General features: G+C 47.0%; 3 protein-coding genes across 3 annotated transcripts in view; 1 reads left to right on the top strand and 2 right to left on the bottom strand.

Moving 5' to 3' along the window:
- The window catches only part of LOC125953543 (uncharacterized), a 7,879-nt gene extending 2,772 nt beyond the window's left edge, over positions 1-5,107 (bottom strand). Inside the window, 9 exon segments of the mRNA XM_049683167.1 lie at positions 1,091-1,208; positions 1,938-2,019; positions 2,102-2,267; positions 2,364-2,704; positions 2,773-2,938; positions 3,014-3,351; positions 3,425-3,531; positions 3,605-4,017; positions 4,917-5,107. Of these exon segments, the coding sequence (XP_049539124.1) occupies positions 1,091-1,208; positions 1,938-2,019; positions 2,102-2,267; positions 2,364-2,704; positions 2,773-2,938; positions 3,014-3,351; positions 3,425-3,531; positions 3,605-4,017; positions 4,917-5,107 (1,922 nt within the window).
- A 6,724-nt stretch (positions 5,108-11,831) lies between these two features.
- On the top strand, positions 11,832-16,719 carry LOC125953542 (uncharacterized). Its single transcript, XM_049683166.1, has 5 exons — positions 11,832-12,309; positions 14,816-14,940; positions 15,102-15,295; positions 15,405-15,624; positions 15,685-16,719. The coding sequence occupies exons 2-5, from the start codon at positions 14,911-14,913 to the stop codon at positions 16,717-16,719; spliced, it is 1,479 nt and encodes a 492-aa protein (XP_049539123.1). The 5' UTR covers positions 11,832-12,309; positions 14,816-14,910.
- Positions 16,720-17,259: 540 nt separating this feature from the next.
- The window catches only part of LOC125957014 (HIG1 domain family member 1A, mitochondrial-like), a 1,191-nt gene continuing 950 nt past the window's right edge, over positions 17,260-17,500 (bottom strand). Inside the window, exon 3 of the mRNA XM_049689365.1 lies at positions 17,260-17,500. This exon is cut by the window's right edge and continues 231 nt beyond it. The gene's annotated coding sequence lies outside the window, so the exon portion shown is untranslated.

Below are 17,500 nucleotides of genomic sequence, written 5' to 3'. Positions count from 1 at the left end.
AATGGATGGATGGATGTGAATGATGGAACACAAAATTGGAGCCACATCGACGGGGAAACGAAACAAAAAAGCGAAGAACCGATAAGCGGGGTTTAGAGCAAAAGAAGAAGATGATGTTGTGCATAACTGCAAGAAGAGCGACGAAAACGAAGCACTACACTACACGACTCAAGCTATCAGCGGGGATCATATGACACAAAATACAGCTGAATGAAAGATTAAGAGAAGGTTTACGTACTAGCGCACATCCAACAACAACCTAGAGCAACGCTAGGGAGTGAGTGCAGTGAGGAGTTAATCATGGGGTCATTAGAGTTGGTCATCGCGCGAGCTACCGAGTAGAGAACCGGTAGCACGGCGACCTACGCGCACATTGACACCAATCCTAATAGGGTGTCCTGAGACCGAATCGATGTGTGCCACGTGCTCTTCGCTCCACGTGCTCCCTTTGCCATCTGCTACTGTCGCAAAGGGAGGTGAACGAATGGCGGTGGTGTGGCTGTTGGTTGGCGTCTGCACTCCCGCAGGATGTTGCTGGGACCCCGGTACCGGTAGGGCTTTCGAAGCAGTACTCCCAGACTGGCTCCGTGCCAGATTCGGCCGCGGTGCTACCGTAGTGTTGTTCTCGGGAATGGTGACCGTAGGTGGCGCCCGCGCTCTCCATGAAGCGGACTCGTTTCCTGCGATCGCGTCTAAGGACCAACCGAAGTGGCACATATCGATGAGATGGCCATCGACCGTGTGGGAGGGATGATGAGGTTGCGGATGAATAATACAAGGGGTAGATGATTGTACAGGTGAGTTAGGTGTTAGTATCGAGAGGGGAGCAAATAAACGCGTGCAGTGCCAAACGATCGTGTCGAATTGTGAGCAAATGAATTGTGAAATAATGTGATGATATGTTTGATGGATCAATGGAGCTCTATCGATGCCAAACAAGTACTCGAAATGGGAACTAAACTTGTGAGGTAGACAGTACACAGCAACGAAACGGGGTTAGCGATCGAACTGGAGAAGTAATAAGCGATACACTCGGAACAAGGGATGTCAATTATCAACACGAAAATCAACCGGAATCTCGTATAAGTACTTATGCTTCTGTGTGGTGTCCTCTAACTTGTGCGTCAAGCTTTTGCATTCTGCAGTTAGTTTTTCCATGAGCTGTTTTTGATCTTGTATCATGCCCTCGAGTTCGGAAACGGTGTTTGCTGGAACGGATGGATGAACCGGAAAGAGAGAGCAAGAGAGAGAGAGAGAAGAGAAGAACAACAATGATTTTTGAGCTTGTTTTTACAAAATTGCAACTAAATAGAAACAATACAATAAAACGGCCAGCGTAGGAAAAGAGTTGGGAACAGGTCGGTGCCAGGCTAGCAACCAACGAAACCTTCAACGCCGTACAGCATGGTCTTGCTTTAGGAATAAAAGTTTGCCTTTACGGATGCCTTGGGTATGTCTCACGATTCGTGATAAAATAGCTCATGGATAAACTATTGCGAACGTTCAAAACCCTCTCCGTGCGATGCCTGCAACAACGAGTCTCGATGTCTGCTAGTGAGCTGAAACTGAACTGCAACTGCCGATCGCCTGATGTACTGCAACTGAACACTTAACTATGGACTCCGGACTCATATGTGTGAGAACTAGAACTGAAAAATGACGACATACAGAACGACGTGCACGCGGGTCATGGATTAAACAACACGGGAGGAAAACAATAGCATGAGAGCATGAACATAAGCACACTAAAGGCAAAAAGTATTGCCTACCGCAAAGAAAATGGGTCTGACTTGGGGTGTGAGAACATGTGTGCGAGATAGTGATTGCGGTGGTTGGCTCGGTGTCCGCGGATGAGATTTCTTTCGCTGATGATCGTTTAAATGCTAAAGGAAATTAAGGTGATTCGTTAAAGGCGCCCATCGGCGTCAGCTACTAACCATGCTTGTTTTCCATATCGGATATGATCTTTGCGAGTTCCTTCGAGGGTCGCGTCTCTCTGTTCAGCTCTCCAAGCGTTAACTGTAGGCGATGAAAGGAAATAGGAAAATGTACGTTAGCGTGCTGGTCCATAGGGGGAAGTGTGGTGCCAACGCTAGCCAACCTCTTTCTCCAGTGATGCCACTTCGTCACCCAGTTTGAGATTTTCTCGCTTCGACTGGAGAAGATCCGCATCGGCCCGATCGAGCCGCTGGCGTAGTGACGTTATTTCGGCATTCAGGCGAGAAACCTCCACCTTCGATTGTCGCTCCGAGCGCTCTAGTTGGAGCCTGGAATGGCAAATGGCCCCCAGTGGTGAGGGCAAGGGTTCAAAGTATTAGTACCATTGATCGGTCTTTATCGGGTACCGGGTTGTGTTGGATCACCTTAGCGAGGTGATCTCTTGCTCTAACGATTGCTTCTCGGCGCTCGCTTGATTCAGATCGGACATGAAGATCGCTGTTTTGTTCTTGATCTCCATCTTCAGCTCGTCGAGCTGGGAGTTTTTCTGGGTCAGCTCGCGCTTGTGATCCGACTCGATGCGCTTCATACGCTCCACCTCCAGCTGAAGCTTGGTAGCGTGATCCCACTGACTGCTGAGATCACCGCCAAGTTGATCCACGTGGTACGTATAGCGACGCTCAGCGCTAGCGCGCTCCTCCGCGATGCGCTTGGCCATCTCGTGTTGTACCTCCCGTACCCGTTCATGCTGCCTTTCCAGCTCATCCTGAAATCAAAAGCAGGACACCGTAAGGGTCATCCCTTTCATCATTCGGCACGCACGAGCTACGTTACCTTCAGCCGTCGGATTTCAATCTCGGCCTGGTTGCGCTCGAATGCCACCTGTTCGATCATGTCACGGCTTCGCTGAGACTTGCTGAAGTTGCACGCTTCCGTGTCCTTTAGCTGATCAATCGATAGCTGCAGCTTGCGCACCGTTTCCTCCAAGTTTTGCTTATCGCTGCAACGATTATTCGCATTAAACGACACTAGCTGAGATAACGATCCAGTTTTCTTCCTCTTCCTCCAAACCTACCGCTGTAAATTTTCCACCTGTTTCCGGTAGGCATCAGCGTTGCCCACATCACTTGCACCGTGTAGCAGCTTGCGTTTGTTTTCTTCATTTTCCGTAAACAGCCGCTTGAGATCGATCTGCGATTGGGCGAGTTGGGCCTCCAGCTCACTGATGCGTGATTCAAACACGATGCTTGGTCCGGCCAGCGGTTTGCCCTTGTCGCGACCGCGATCATACTCGATATCCTCGCTCTCGGAGGATTCGAGCTGATACAGGGCCTTCGAACGGGATCGATCCGTGAGGGCTTCATTTTCCGATACTACATCCTTCACTTTCTTCAGCAGCGTCGAGAGCTCTTCCTACAGCCGAGCGATAAAGTGTGCATGTTAGTACCCCACGGTGCTGTACAACCCCTTGCTGTGCATAACTTACCCGGCAGTATTGGGATTCCCGTTCTAACTGTTCGATGTAGCTTTCCTGCTTTTCTATAAATCCCAGCAGCTCTGGCGGTGGCTGTGTGATCTCCAATCCATGGCCCGCTGTAGGAAGGAACGAAAGGACCCAAGATAAGGCTGAGACTCGCCTCGCTCGCCTGAAACACCAAATTACCACCGAAACACTAACCTGATGCTACCGGTTGCAAACTCGTGTTGGAAATTGACGGCTTCAGTGCCGAACCGGAGGCCGTTTGACCAACACCTCCGAAATCTTTCCCCAGAATGCTGTACCGTCTTGCTAGCGTTCCGCCATAGCGCGGTGCTGCGAGGCCACCACCGCTCGAAGGGAAGTACTTCGATACCTCGTTCAGCGATGGTCTCTCAATGACCGATTGATTATCGGACACTTCAGATTTACCGTCCACATCCACGTTACGATAGAAGAACGAGGTGGCCGCCTTCGTTGGCTCGTACGCTTCGGTTAGCAGGAACTTCAACCGATTCACCGCCTCACGGTAGGCATAATCGATGAAATCGTACGTTTTCTTCTTGTACAGAGGGACTTCCGCTTTTTCGGTCGACGATTTTCTGTTGATTTCGTGGCCATATTTTGGGTACGCGCACAACGCAGTTAATGGGAAAAAAGAAAAGATGAACATTATAAAAAAAAACATCGGTAGAAGACTCCAACGACGCAGCGCAGTGCGTCCACTCCCAGCATAGTTATTACTCTGTATCCATGATTGTCTGATTCTGATTATACACACACTTTACATTAATTGTGCATAATATAGAAGCTCAAGTTTCACCAGTATAGATGGTGATAAAAACACTCATTAACTAAACACGCACGAGTTTCATTTAAATACTTTGTGGCCTATTGACGATAATGTTTGGATGAAAATGCGCGACTGCGGTCAGTTCGTCTGTTTTGCTGGGGTAAACAACGATCGATCGCCATGGCGCAGGTTACCCCTGGCAACGTATGTTGGACGGATAGCAGGGCGCAAGCGTACCGGTGTGTTACTGCCAGAGGGGTCATTGCGATCGTGCCGAGAGGCCTGCAAAAGGACTTCAACCCCTCTCAATTCTCTAGCATCGGTAACCGGTGAGGTAAGCAGAGAAAGTCATGGCGCTAGCAGGACTCAGCGCTAGGCAGAGTCTGCTTCGGAATGGTGCTCCTTGATGCTTGCGTATAGCATTCTTATCTGCGAGAGTTTGCACCTGTTAAACTTAGAAGGCATCTCATTGATGGGTTATGTGACACAACACGTTGGGGACACATTATTCTATTATCTGCTTATTTCATTCATTAAAGTCCATAAGTTTGCCGCACATATGAGTGTCATTATTGCAGAACGGAATGGTCCCTGCATGCTATTGGGTGTTTCACTGTACTCCAACTATCAGCTCTAACAGCGCATAATTTGACTTAGCAATCCTATCAAAGATGCGTGTTAAAACATAATGGTAAAATGAATGCTTGCCTCAGCTTGCTGGCTTTTTTCACTTTCGACATAATGGAATCCTTATCGTACGCATTTTTCGTACGTAGTCCGGCCGACGTGGAACTACTGTATCCTTTGCTGCCGAGGTAGTTCAGTGAAGAGTACGGCTTTGCACCATACCCCAGGTACCCCAGTGTGTCGCCCGTATTTAATCCGTATCCTGTTTTCATTGCCAATTGCCGATGAAACTCGAGTCGGCCTTTGGAGGGGGGATTTGAGTTCACTTAAAATGTAGCACCACTTTCACTATCACTACACTGTGGTAGAAAGGTGCGCTTTGCTGGTCTCGCTTCTATCTTCACCGTACACCGGAACTGAAGAGCCCGTGGCCAACACGTGTCGTCCTTTTATAGGAATCCGCAGTGGCCGGCGTAGATGCGGTCGGAAATCAACAACGGCCCTAGCAACCGCCCATTGGTGTCCGATCAAGCTAAAGTCGAACGTAGCCGAATCTAGGCGCGTCTCCGCGGCTCATCTGACCATTGGAATGTCGCAAAGGTTGTCGTATGACGAAATTCCTCTAGATCGATCGACCTGCCTCGCCTAACCCACCGCTTCGGGCTCGTTTCTGCGTCGATCAACCGAACCATTCCGGGTTTGCCGGGGACTGGAATGATTAATCATGGTCGCGTGCGCGAATAGCATAAACTTTATGGGCACGAATGGAGCAGAACGGGTACGATGTAGGATACGGAGTTGGTTTGGCTTTTATGATAAACAAAATTCGGCAAGGTAGCCAGCCATTCGGCGGTCATTGTATGTCACCCGCCTAGGCTGCGACCAGGAGCACTCCGAGGCTGTGGATCGATTTTGCGTTTGAGCAACGGTTGCTAATGGTTGAGTTTCATGAATCGCATTTTTGCAATTTAAAAAAAAATTCTAACTGTAATATTCTTTCTTTAATTGACTCAACACAGAGGCTTTGTGTGTTAGAACCCCCGAGCAATTCAATGATAGATGGGAAATGTGTGATTTATATGGTGCAATACAACAATGTTCGCAACCATCGTCAGCTTATCGCGACATCGTCACGTGACTGTGCGTGCAATAATACCGCTCTTTGGCGCAAATCCTTATGGTACTGTACTGTAAGCAGGATTATGTGGTCTGTGTGTTGTGCGAGTGTTGTGCCCTCTTATAGCTCTATCGTCTTCCAGCTCTCACATGTAAAAACCCGTCATGCTCAGACACCATAAAGATGGTGAAGAAAGGCATACACATACCGTAAAGAATGTCATGCATGCGCCGCTTCTTTTCGTGAGTTACGTTCGAGTTTCTGGACTAACTTTCAATGTACGGCATTTGAGAAACCTGCTTGGTAAAAACAACGAGGCACATATTTCTAATATTTGTAATATGGATTGTTCCTACCTGATGTTAAAAAGGATTTTACATTCTCTAGCTTTCAATGACAAAACTGGTTAAATCTTTGCCGGAAAACTACAAAACTCAATCACTGCAACGCTATTACGATACGAAAAAATGCATTTGAATAATATTTCGTGAAACTCTCCAACATCGTGTTTATGATTGTGTCGTGAGGAACAATTTCGCAAAAAATAAAGCTTTTGGGTGTTACCATTATTACCACATTTTGGCGTTACGGTTACCTAAAAGTAGATTGAATTTTTTCCAAAAAAATGAATATTTGGGAACGCATCCAATCCGAAATCAATAAATAACAATCAGCAGTAAACGCTAAACAGCGTAGCGAGCCGCTACTAATGCACTGCTATGCAATGCGATTAATCATTCTTATCCGATGCGTGCAGCTTCAGCGGACAGCTCCGACCGAGCGCGCCGTCACGATGGCTTGTCCACTTCTGTATTGGAGCCGAACTCTCATCGCGTCTGGATCTGAGTACTCGAAGGGCTCGAAGGGCTTTTTAATGTCCAAACGCAGAGACTACCGCGGTGTTTCTGCCGGAATTGGAAAGACATGCCCGCGATGCCGTGTAATTGACGCATTGTAGGCATGTTGTTCGACCAACATGCGGTGGGGTTCACGGTCACGCACCGGTCGAATCGAGTTCCCATTCTATGTATGCTCTGGATGCCTTCAGTCTGGCGTGTTGTGTCTGATGTCTGATCGTTGAGTCCGATCGTACGCTCGTACCGTAAGGTCAGCATCAGCATTCAGGGATGCAAATTGATTTCATTCATCAGTGAGTTGCACAATCAACAGTATAAATATCAGGGGCATCGATTGTGGGGCCAATATTTACATGTGCGTACACTATCGAGAGGAATGGGGAAACATCCAGCAGTCACGGAAGCTTATAGCAACTACGACTGATTTAAATATTTAGATGAAATAGCATTCATATGCTATAGTGGAACTATTTGCAACCATTAGTAAAATGGCTTTGATTTCAAATTCTATCCATCATTTTCTAAATGAACGAGTTTAGTTCTGCATTTCAGTGCTCGAAATCCTGTTTTAAAATCGCGCTCCACCTCTAAATCGAATAAGTCCAGTCATCGCGGCTATCTTAAACGGTTGATCGCAAAAACCGTGCACCCCAAACGATCGCTTATTGCATTCGAACCACGACGCATAAATATTATCGGCCGGTTCTTGCCTTCTCGTTCCGGACTATGTTTCGCTGCGGGGAAAGGACACTGCATAGAATCAAACGGGCAAGAGTCCCTCGACCGCGACGTGTGCTAACAAAAGCGTGCGGAGTAAAACCGCGAAAACATATTGCACCAAATTAGTCACCGAACTTCACCTAAATATCACGAACACACGGTATACATTTTAGCTCAAGTTCCGCTAGGGAAGGGGCTGGCAAGAATGTAAATTGTTAGTTACAGGCTTGGTCGACCGGCCTGGCAGCTAATGGCAACATAATCGTAACGCACACCGTTTGGACACAGGAACTGCGGCGACATCGTCCAGGGCGCCATTGGCATGGTGGCAGTTTGTGAGAACTCGCGATCGATTGGTGAAGGTGGCGCCCACACGCATAATCGCGGGAAGTGTTTATAGTGCTCCCTCTCTCCCCGGGGAATGACGACTGCCTCTATAACCTAAATATCTCTAGATATGTCTCATTCCTCAATCAAACGGTCGACATCATGCACACACGCCATAGAGTAGTAGTGGTTGGACGCGGAAAAGAACCCGTAAAAGCCCTCACTTATGTGACTCCATCTAACTATTCGATTCGAAGGTTAGTACGAATGAACCAAAGGAACCGATTGCCGAAAGTTTCTTCAATACTTTACCATTTTACTGTGCTACATTTGGTCGAAGCCATCAACGGATGGCATTAGTAGACGCAAATGACGGGGGGAGATAGTTAGTGGGTGGGAAAGTAAACAAACTTGAACCGGGAAGTGAAACCGGAAGAAACCGCGACATTATAATAATCTAGGTTAACGGGTAAGCAGAACATGTCAGCTATTCTTGTTTGATGTCACGGCAGTCTTGGTGATACGATTTGTGTATTAATGTTTCTCGAAAGCTGAGGTAAGGAATCGATTTGCCAATCGAGCCACATTTGGAGGTTCTTACGGAAATCGCATTGTTGGCTGTTATTTCATTTCATTTTCTGATTAAAAAAAACCTTCTTCGGACCCCGTATATGTCCCATTCCATTGTACAGATAGAAGTGTAACATTCAGAACAAATTAAATAAAAACAGATCAAATACAGGTTGCACGCGTATAGTCATACACATCAGGTACATAATCATCTTCGCTTTTCCCATTCGGTTCACATTATATCAGTTTCATACTTAATAAGGGCATATCGTTGCATAACGACTACGTAATATGTGCCTCGTTGTCCTGAACCCCGCGGATAGTACTAAGCGATGTCTTAATTGCATTCTGCAGTTTTCGATACCTTCGCGCTATGATTGGTCAATGTGTAAGGCGTACACTGAACATAAGCGACATGTAAAAACCCGACAAATCATGGTTTAAAAACATATGCCCCCTTGACGTTTGGAGTCGGAAACTGATCGAAGTAAGAACTTGAGCCGTTGTAGCGTACCGCGAACCGGGGTTAGTGAGTGGTCAAGCGGACAACCAATCCAGATTGGCCTCAAGGAAGAATTTCATGGGCAGCTATATGAACGGACAGCTGTTGCGCCAGATAGCCGGCCAGAGCCATCGGTTAGAGGTCGCATACCCGCCCGAAAAACCGTGTGCAGCGCAGGCGCAATGTAACGAGTTAAAGCGGCATTTTTGACCACATTTTTTAGATAAAGACAAACATTGGTTGGTCAACCATCGAATTGTAAGTTCCAACTTCTAGTTAAGTTTGAAATCCAAAGCGCAGCCACACTGCTGTTATCTTTGCGTGTCAGCCACTACAATTCTCTTCTGGTATGGTTGGATTATTGTCAGTAACCCGTTCACCGATACCAGGTACCAGGTGTAACGAGGAAACTATTTCCATTCACAATTCCATTCAACTTCCCCCCAAAACCACGAAAAAGTATGTTAGATGGCAAATGATTCGAACCGAACCGGTTGACCGATTGAAAGTGCATCGAAAGTGCACCGCGGTGCATAAATACGCTCCACTAACCGGTTCACGGAACTGCCCCGCGAATTGACGCGCGACAACGACGACGACAACGAGGATCTGATCTACTCTAGGTCGTCGTGTGCGGTGTTCGTTGAAACGGTGCAATGGAATTAGCATAAAAACTCGGTCGATGGCAATCGCCGAAGCCCCAGCGGCCAAAAACTAGTCGACTAGAGACTCCCACTCCGCCAAATCTACCAAACGCCCGCTGGTCACACGTTAGTGGCCCTTGTCAGCATGACGACGATCAAGCACCGACCTGCGTTTCGGTGATGGATTCGGATTGAGGCGTAAAATCGACGACAAAACACGTTGTCGTGAGGAAGATTGGACGAATTTGCATCAAAATACTGCTGTCGCTGGTGCTGCTGCTGCTGCTGCTGCCGGCGTTGCATCCGTATTTTTGCAAGACGACTGGACTGGCGAGGTTTTTTTTTCGGGTTGTTCGTGCCACTAGAAAACTTTGGAAATTCGGTGCAGCAATCGCGCGCGACACGAAAACCGAAACGGTCGTTCCGTAGCTTATTGTTTGTCTTGAGACATTGGAATATTGATTAGATGAGCTACACCGCGATTTGGCAGACGCTGCGGCAACTGGCATTTGCGTAACACTGCCGGGCGCCGTGACCTCAGTAGGGAGATGATTGATTTGCAATTTGGGTGCTATCAGCTGGAAGCAATAATATTTTAGTCACCCAGGCCATCACGCAGATCATTCGTATTATTTACGTAGCGGAGTATGATGCCCAACGGTAATTCCTTCCATTTATGTTACCCATGATCCCCTTTAATGATCATCGATTCTTCTCATGCTGCAGCCGTAAGCCGCTCGTGCGTCACTTACAAAGCTTTCGTCAAACTGTTTCTCCAAGCTTCTATCATTTTCGTAACGTTCACTCAACCACTGTTTGCCAGCTGCGCCGTTGCATGCACTGGAAGTTACAAACCCAAATCTACAGAACAGTTCCTCCGCCCTTCCTCCATACACCAACAGACACCAGACTCCAAAAATTTTCTTCTCAAAGAAAACAATTAGCCGACTGTGAACAAGATACCGGCGGCGATAGGATGCCCCCCTCGCCTCAATGCACACCGATGCAATTCCGAACAAATACCCCATATCTCGCCCGTCGGCAGCATACGGCAGGCACCGTGGCACTTAAAGGTACATTTTCCCACCCATAGTGCACTACCGCCGTACCACCGTTTTTCTCCATTGATAGAAGATATGCAAAGTGAGGTTAGCCGTGAGGTCACCACGCTTTGCTAATTAACAGATGACTCTCGGGTGCTCGGGTGCCCCACGCTTTACACCGAACACGCTAGCCGGCGGTGCAAAGCGATTGTTGGGGCAAGTTCTATTGCTTTCGGCTCTTTCTCATTCCGATTCGCTGCAAAAGTGGGGTCTAGATAGTGTGAATGCAGCATTCCTGGGTATCACAATGCAAGCTGCGATTTTGAGCTCATAAAGTAATGCTTTATTGCCTTTTTAGACAAGATTGGGCTGGTCAATCCGGGACCTAACGGAAAAAAATATGATAAATTTTCAGGTAGATTTTAATCGAAAAATATTTTACTAAAAGCTACAATTTTCTAATCGATGATTCGCTAGCTGTAATACGCCGGTTCGGATTTTTTTTTTGGGTCGACAGCGATAAACATGTTTTAATGGTGTTGTCTTTTATTTTTGTAAGCTGTGCTTCTATTTTTTATTGACGAATAGTCCGCTTATTTCTCCAGTTTGCTTAGAGTGTACTGGGCATACGCCTAAACCATTTAAACTTTACAATGCACGATAACTGCGTTATTGGTGGTCAACGCAGGATGTTGTGTGGTTGCGACGGTTAATGTTTCGTGCGAGCGTAAAAAAAATCATTCAATATCGGAAATACTAAATTTATAAATGAAAGCACGCTGTGAAACATCGGTGTGGTTTTCGGAAACGACGCTTTTTCAATAGCAATCACGAAGTAACGGCCATCAACCATTTTTAGCAGAGATTTCGAATCTGTACAAGATGTTTAAAAGCGTTTATTTTGGTTATAAAATTTTACTATAATAAAAGTTTTTTGTTTAATGTGTTAACTTTGATAACATTGTATTTGTCATTGTATGTATTTCTATTTCTGAATAGAAAATGTTTTATTGAAAGTTAATATCTTCATTTTGCTAATGTAGATTTTTTTAAATACGTACAAAAGCTGTAATGACATGAGGAACTCCCATTAGATTGAAAATATAAATATATAAATTCCAACGAAACAAACGAGACAGGGTACAGGATTCTGCGGATCACAAAGTGGTAAACCATCGTCTCACTTCGCATAAAGAACCAACGATTTGTACCTCCAATTCTTTGTTAACTTCCTTTGAATGCACTCTCTAGCATGATCAAGTGGGTGGGAGAGCAACCGATTACCACGCGGAGGAGAAGAAGGGTACTGGGCGCATATACTTATGCGTAGCCCGATGCCGGCTGGTATCGGCCCATACGAGCGGGTGGGGGTGGTGATCCAATGCCACCAGACGCGGGTGAACTATCCCTTCCTTCAGTGCGAACGGCGGCGGCGGCTGCTGCTGCAATGATAGAGCGTGTTCGCGCGTTCAATTTTCGGAGCTTGACAGGAAATCGGTGTGGCGGGAACACTGCGGCCCATTGTGGCCATCGTGGTGGGCACGCGGCTCGCGTGGGTTATGAGGAACACGGGCCAATCCGTGGCTAGTCAGTGCCCGCCAAGAGCCCGGCGTAGCTGGACGTTTGTTTCTGAATTTGCCATTGTGACTTCCTCTAGTGGTCTAGATTAGATTAAAGTGTACCAATCGCTACAGGTAATCTTTGATATGTTTAATTTTAAAAAAGTTTCGAACAGTGAGCGTCGTTGTGGATCACAAGATGTTGTAAAAATCCCAAAGAACACGCTGGAAAATACGCATAAAATTTGTGTGATGGTGGCTGTGGTAAACTCGTGAAATTAAAGAACTAAAACTGACACATTGAAAACGATATACTGTTCTTGATAACAATCAAAGTTAGTTCGGCAAACCAACACCGTTGTTCCTGTGTGCTTCACTTAGCTGCTTAAGCCATCCAAATATGGTCAAAAGTCTAACGAACCCATTAAACAACATGTGAAAAGTGGAAAACCGACCACCGACCGGCAATCCGTTCGTCTAGCCAGGGACAGAGGTGACACGCGTTTCATGTTACACGCGTACTTACACGGTGTTAGTACTGGGTGTTTTGTGTGGAGGCCGGCCGAAGTTTCAAGTGGAAATCGTCTTGTTTGAAGTCGCCCTCTAATAGGATTAATTGCCGCAAGCAAGGCAGACCCCGGACAGCAGACAGACCAGCGCTAGAATGGTGCAATCAGGAACCACTGCACTGCACACGACACTTTCATGGTCTCCGTTGCTCCATCCGCCCCCGGAATGGACAGTCGGCGATTGCGAAGTTTCGAAGTTTCGTATGTTGACCGCGCTTGCTCTAGGTAGTAGCTTTCGCCGAATAGGTTTTGCCAATGCGTGTGTTCCCCGAAATGCGTTATTCAATGTTTCTAGCTTTTTCACTATTTTCGTCTGCCATCACGTGACGGAGTGGCGATTCGGTGGCGGATTAACCGTGTTAACCGGTGTGTTTCGAGCAGTTGGCGCAATGGAATACTAATCTTTGAAGGGACGTAGAGGAAGTTCCGTGAATCCGTGGATGGACACTACACATACCCCTTGGGTATACGCATATGTACTATGCATTGCTGGGAGACAGTGAGAGTGTGAAACGCATTTCGTTGTCGTTTCCTGTGTCCGGGAATCGACACGCCGCCACCGTATGGTCGCTGCACGTGATCTGCATAAACCGTGCGGTCACACTTTTTGTTTTTGTGGGAAGAATGTTATCGCACGTTTGTTTGATTTGTTTCCTTTTTTGCAAACTACAGCTTAACGTTGTTAAGTAACAGCAATTGAGTCGGTAACGTGTGCATATGCCGGCAACAGCCAATTCAAGAGGGAATCGGTGCATCAATTCCCGATTATTGTGTTCTATGTCAAAATAGTTAAAATCCTTTCTTGAGGTTGAATCTAACACATTTATGTTCCTACACCAAATCAAACCCAACAAGAAGGACACTGCGATTACACAATATACTTCGCCTTAAGTTGCGCCGATTACATTGCTCACGCTGTCTTATTGATATGTTAATTGGTGTTAAATAACTTCAGCTCCTTATTGCTTTGAAAATCCATCCCATTGATGGCGCGGGGCCTCTTGAAAGCCACGTAAACACAGGTCAAGATCCAGCATCATGCTGTGTGTCGGCGAAACTTTATCCACAAAATGTAGCTACATGTCCCAATTAAGCTTCACATCGCGCGAATCATCAGCATCATCGATAGGCACATCATGAACTGCTTGATGCGGCACTTTACCGTTGATCGGTGATGTGCCCCCAGTAAAACATCGCGTCTTAGATGTTTGGCAAGGTATCTAAGCATAGGCTTATACCACAGCCTATGCAGACATGCAGAGCATAATGAGTGTCAGTCAGTTAGTCTGCTTTTATGGACCACCGACGCCATCATCATCATCGCATCCCAAGGTCCGTGTATCGCCCGTTGGCTCCCGGGATGATCTGAATTGATTCTTTATGATGCTATGGTGCGCTTTAAGTCGAGATAGATTTATTGGTCCATCCAGTAGTATCACCTTTAATTAGTGGTGCGTTTCAGGTTTCACACTAGATGCCCTATACCTTTAATGGAATATCCTTCAATCTTTCAAGGATATAGAGCCCAAACAAAGACCAGTTTCGGGCTCATTTTTATTTGGGTTTGAAAATTTTACATTTGAAACAATGCAGTTAGTATAAATAGTTAGTACTGAATATCACTTCATTCAACTCGATCTTGCAACCAAACAGGTTGGATTCGTCAACTAAAGCATACTTATGTATACCTATACCTGGTAATAGCTAACCAATTGTTTGACGATGAAGAAACAACATAAACAATCTATAACGAGCGCATAATAAAGTGGAAATCATTTCCACACACCCTTTCGGTCGCTCGCACGTGAAATGATCATAACCGTTGCGGCCGTGTGTAATATCGTTCCACCTCTCCAATAAAGCGTGGAAAATTCTGATAAATCCACACCCTATACGCAGGCCCGTTCACAGGGGGGAAATGGAAGGCCGCGTTGGAAGTGCGCCTCCCACAAGTGTCCAACCGATCACATGGCTCACATGGCCGGTGTGTCCCGTGTGAAAAATACACCCGAAAGCACCCCCAACCATACTTTGTTTTTCGTGTTTTTCATTTTTCCCATTCCATTCCCCAGTTGATTCAACCGCCCCCCATCCACCCATCACTCATCGTACAAGGTGGTATGCTTAAATAATTCTAACCGACCGTCTGACCGAGTGGGAACCGAAAATGCAGTCAAGGCGTTCGCCGGTGGGCAAGGTAAGGCGATGTCTGGTGATCGGACGTTATCCACCCTTTTTTGGGTTGAGTTAGACTAATTGTTCCTTAGCTAGATCCTACTGCAGTTCAGCCAAGACGGCGTAGTTGCAGCTTCATTCAAACGACAACCAAACCATTGACCTTTGCCTTTCCCTGTACAGCTTGCCCGTTCTCTAGTGATACTGGCAATCGTTGGCCAGTGCCTTTCGGTGGCCGTGGAAACACCCGAGCCGGCATCTTTGCTACGACCTCGCGATGTAAATCCACACCCGTACCGGAACCCGTACGAAGGCATTGCCATCTTCGACCGGAACCTAGCGACCAACAGTGAGAAATTCTCTCAAAATCTTCTCAAGTAAGCGACGTCTAGCAGATCTGAGAGCCTAACAAGCTCTGTAACCGTTTAGTTTATTTTTTATTCCTTTTCTCGCGTCCACTGGGTTTGTGGGTATCGTGTACTACAGCCAAGGTCCTGTGCAGTTTCCCCGCGTACGAGATGGGTCTGCAGTGAACGAATTGGCTTACCCTTACGAGGCGCTCGCACTGAAGGAGCGGCAGCAGAAGATGGGTCGCTTTGCTGGTGCCGATAGTCCCATTGTGAAACCTGCCTACCAAGCGTTGGCGAAGCATGCGGCCAGACTGCTAGGCAAAGGATACCAGGTGGATGACATCGACTTCTTGAATGTGAGTATCATGTAAGTTACGCTAACTTCTCGACAGGCGTTTCAAGGAGGACTTTTACAGGAGGCGGCAACGGATGTGAAGAAAAACTACGTCTTCTCGTACGCGGTGAAGGACACGGCTTCGGGGGATGACTTTTCGCACACCCAACAGCAGCAGATGGATGGAGCGGTTAAGGGTAGTTACAAGGTGCAGTTGCCAGACGGTCGAATGCAGATCGTGAAGTACATCGCAGACAACAACGGATATCGGGCGGATGTAACGTACGAGAATGAACCAGTGGCCGCGGTACAACCAGTGCCAGTCGTCAGCCCGTCTACGCCTGCTGCGTATGGCTACTATCAGATGGCAGCTGTTGGCCAGCAACAGCAGCAGCAGCAGCAACAGCATCAACAGCAGTACATTATTAACCAACAACAACGGCAACTGTACTACCCAGCAACGCAGTCACAGATCCCGGCCCCTTTCTATCCGGCTCAATTGAGACCGGGCGATGTCAAGATCCACAGTTACAATACGGCACCACATGCCGGATCCGTAATTGCTTCCACGACGACCCAAGCTACACCGGCTTCGGAGGGTGGTACGTATCTGGCCACGTTTCCGGCACCGGCCAACCTGGCCTACATTGCGACACCCTCTTCATCATCCCCCATTACGGGCACTGTACTCACGACTGGTGCACCGCTGCCGGCGTACCGTGACATCCATGTGCCGCCACCAGCACCCGTTCAACCCATCGGAGTGGCCTTCGCTTCGGCTGGTCGACGAACTACAGTTTACACGGGAACAGGACCGCGCAATACGCTGCCCGCCGGCCCTGTCCGATTGCAGCAAACGGTTTACCATCAAGTTCAACCAACGTTCATAGCTGACGCCGGACAGGGAGGAGTCACGGGTGCTAGCAATCTGAATTATATTCAGGGATACGTACAAATACCGACGAACGAAAATCGGGTGTACAGACGGAATACGGATCGTAGTACGGAGGTGCTTCCGAATGGGCATGGCCAGCGATCACTGGATCACGATTTGTCGAAAAAGAGTCAAACGAAACGTCACGAACAGCTCCAGAAAGCGTCGTCGGTATCGGCGTGAGGCAATCGATGGGTTGCTCTACTCATAATACGTGCATAATTAATAGCTACATTTGGTTAATAAAACAAAGTTTACACGAAAAAAATCTGTTTGAATTATCAGCAACTGATTGCAATTGATAACAATGGATTACAAGTATGCAACCGGGCATGACTTATCTCCTAAGCCACGTGATGTCAAGCCTCATTTAAATAAATTCCAAAGGTTAAGTACCTTATTGTTCCACTTCAGGATAGCCATTTGTCGTGCTAAACCGTGCAATGAAGTGCTGCTTCCCCGCATATCCTACAAGGCTGTTAATTGTTTATCAACCTTCCGACGCGACAATGTCACGCCCATTCCCCCCGCCCGGTATCGAAGCGACGCATCTAACTTTCATTCATGAAACCACTCCACTGCTTAACGGAACTAAAAATAGAACAACCTTCGACGGCAAGATCACAACCAGCGATGGTGCCACGGATTACGGGTAAACGTACGCATCTACTTTCACGGACCGCTTACTGTGGTTTTCGTTTTGCGAAACACGTCTATATGCACAAGGTGAAAGAATGTTTAGTTGTTTTCTACACACTTTTGGTTTATTATTTGGACAACATGTCTTGATCTTAGTTTCACAACGAAGCACGACTGCTGACGAATAATTTAGCACTTCTTTCAGAAGTTTCAACGAGATTTAGCCAAATTGTCTACGGTTTCGCTGCCACCACTTTTACTGCACTAGCCAATTCAACGAGCACCGTGTTTCTATTGATGAGACAGTTTTATCCTGATTCTAAGG

This window comes from Anopheles darlingi, chromosome 3 (genome assembly GCF_943734745.1).
Source record: "Anopheles darlingi chromosome 3, idAnoDarlMG_H_01, whole genome shotgun sequence".
Lineage (NCBI taxonomy): Eukaryota > Metazoa > Arthropoda > Insecta > Diptera > Culicidae > Anopheles > Anopheles darlingi.
This window is presented reverse-complemented; position numbering and strand designations above follow the sequence as displayed.

Bases quoted from the DNA above. Each gene is read 5' to 3' on its own strand.
- LOC125953542 (XM_049683166.1), top strand. From the start codon at position 14,911: ATGCAGTCAAGGCGTTCGCCGGTGGGCAAG. The intron at 14,941-15,101 runs GTAAGGCGATGT...TTCCCTGTACAG, and splicing joins GGCGTTCGCCGGTGGGCAAG to CTTGCCCGTTCTCTAGTGAT. The intron at 15,296-15,404 runs GTAAGCGACGTC...CGTGTACTACAG, and splicing joins TTCTCTCAAAATCTTCTCAA to CCAAGGTCCTGTGCAGTTTC.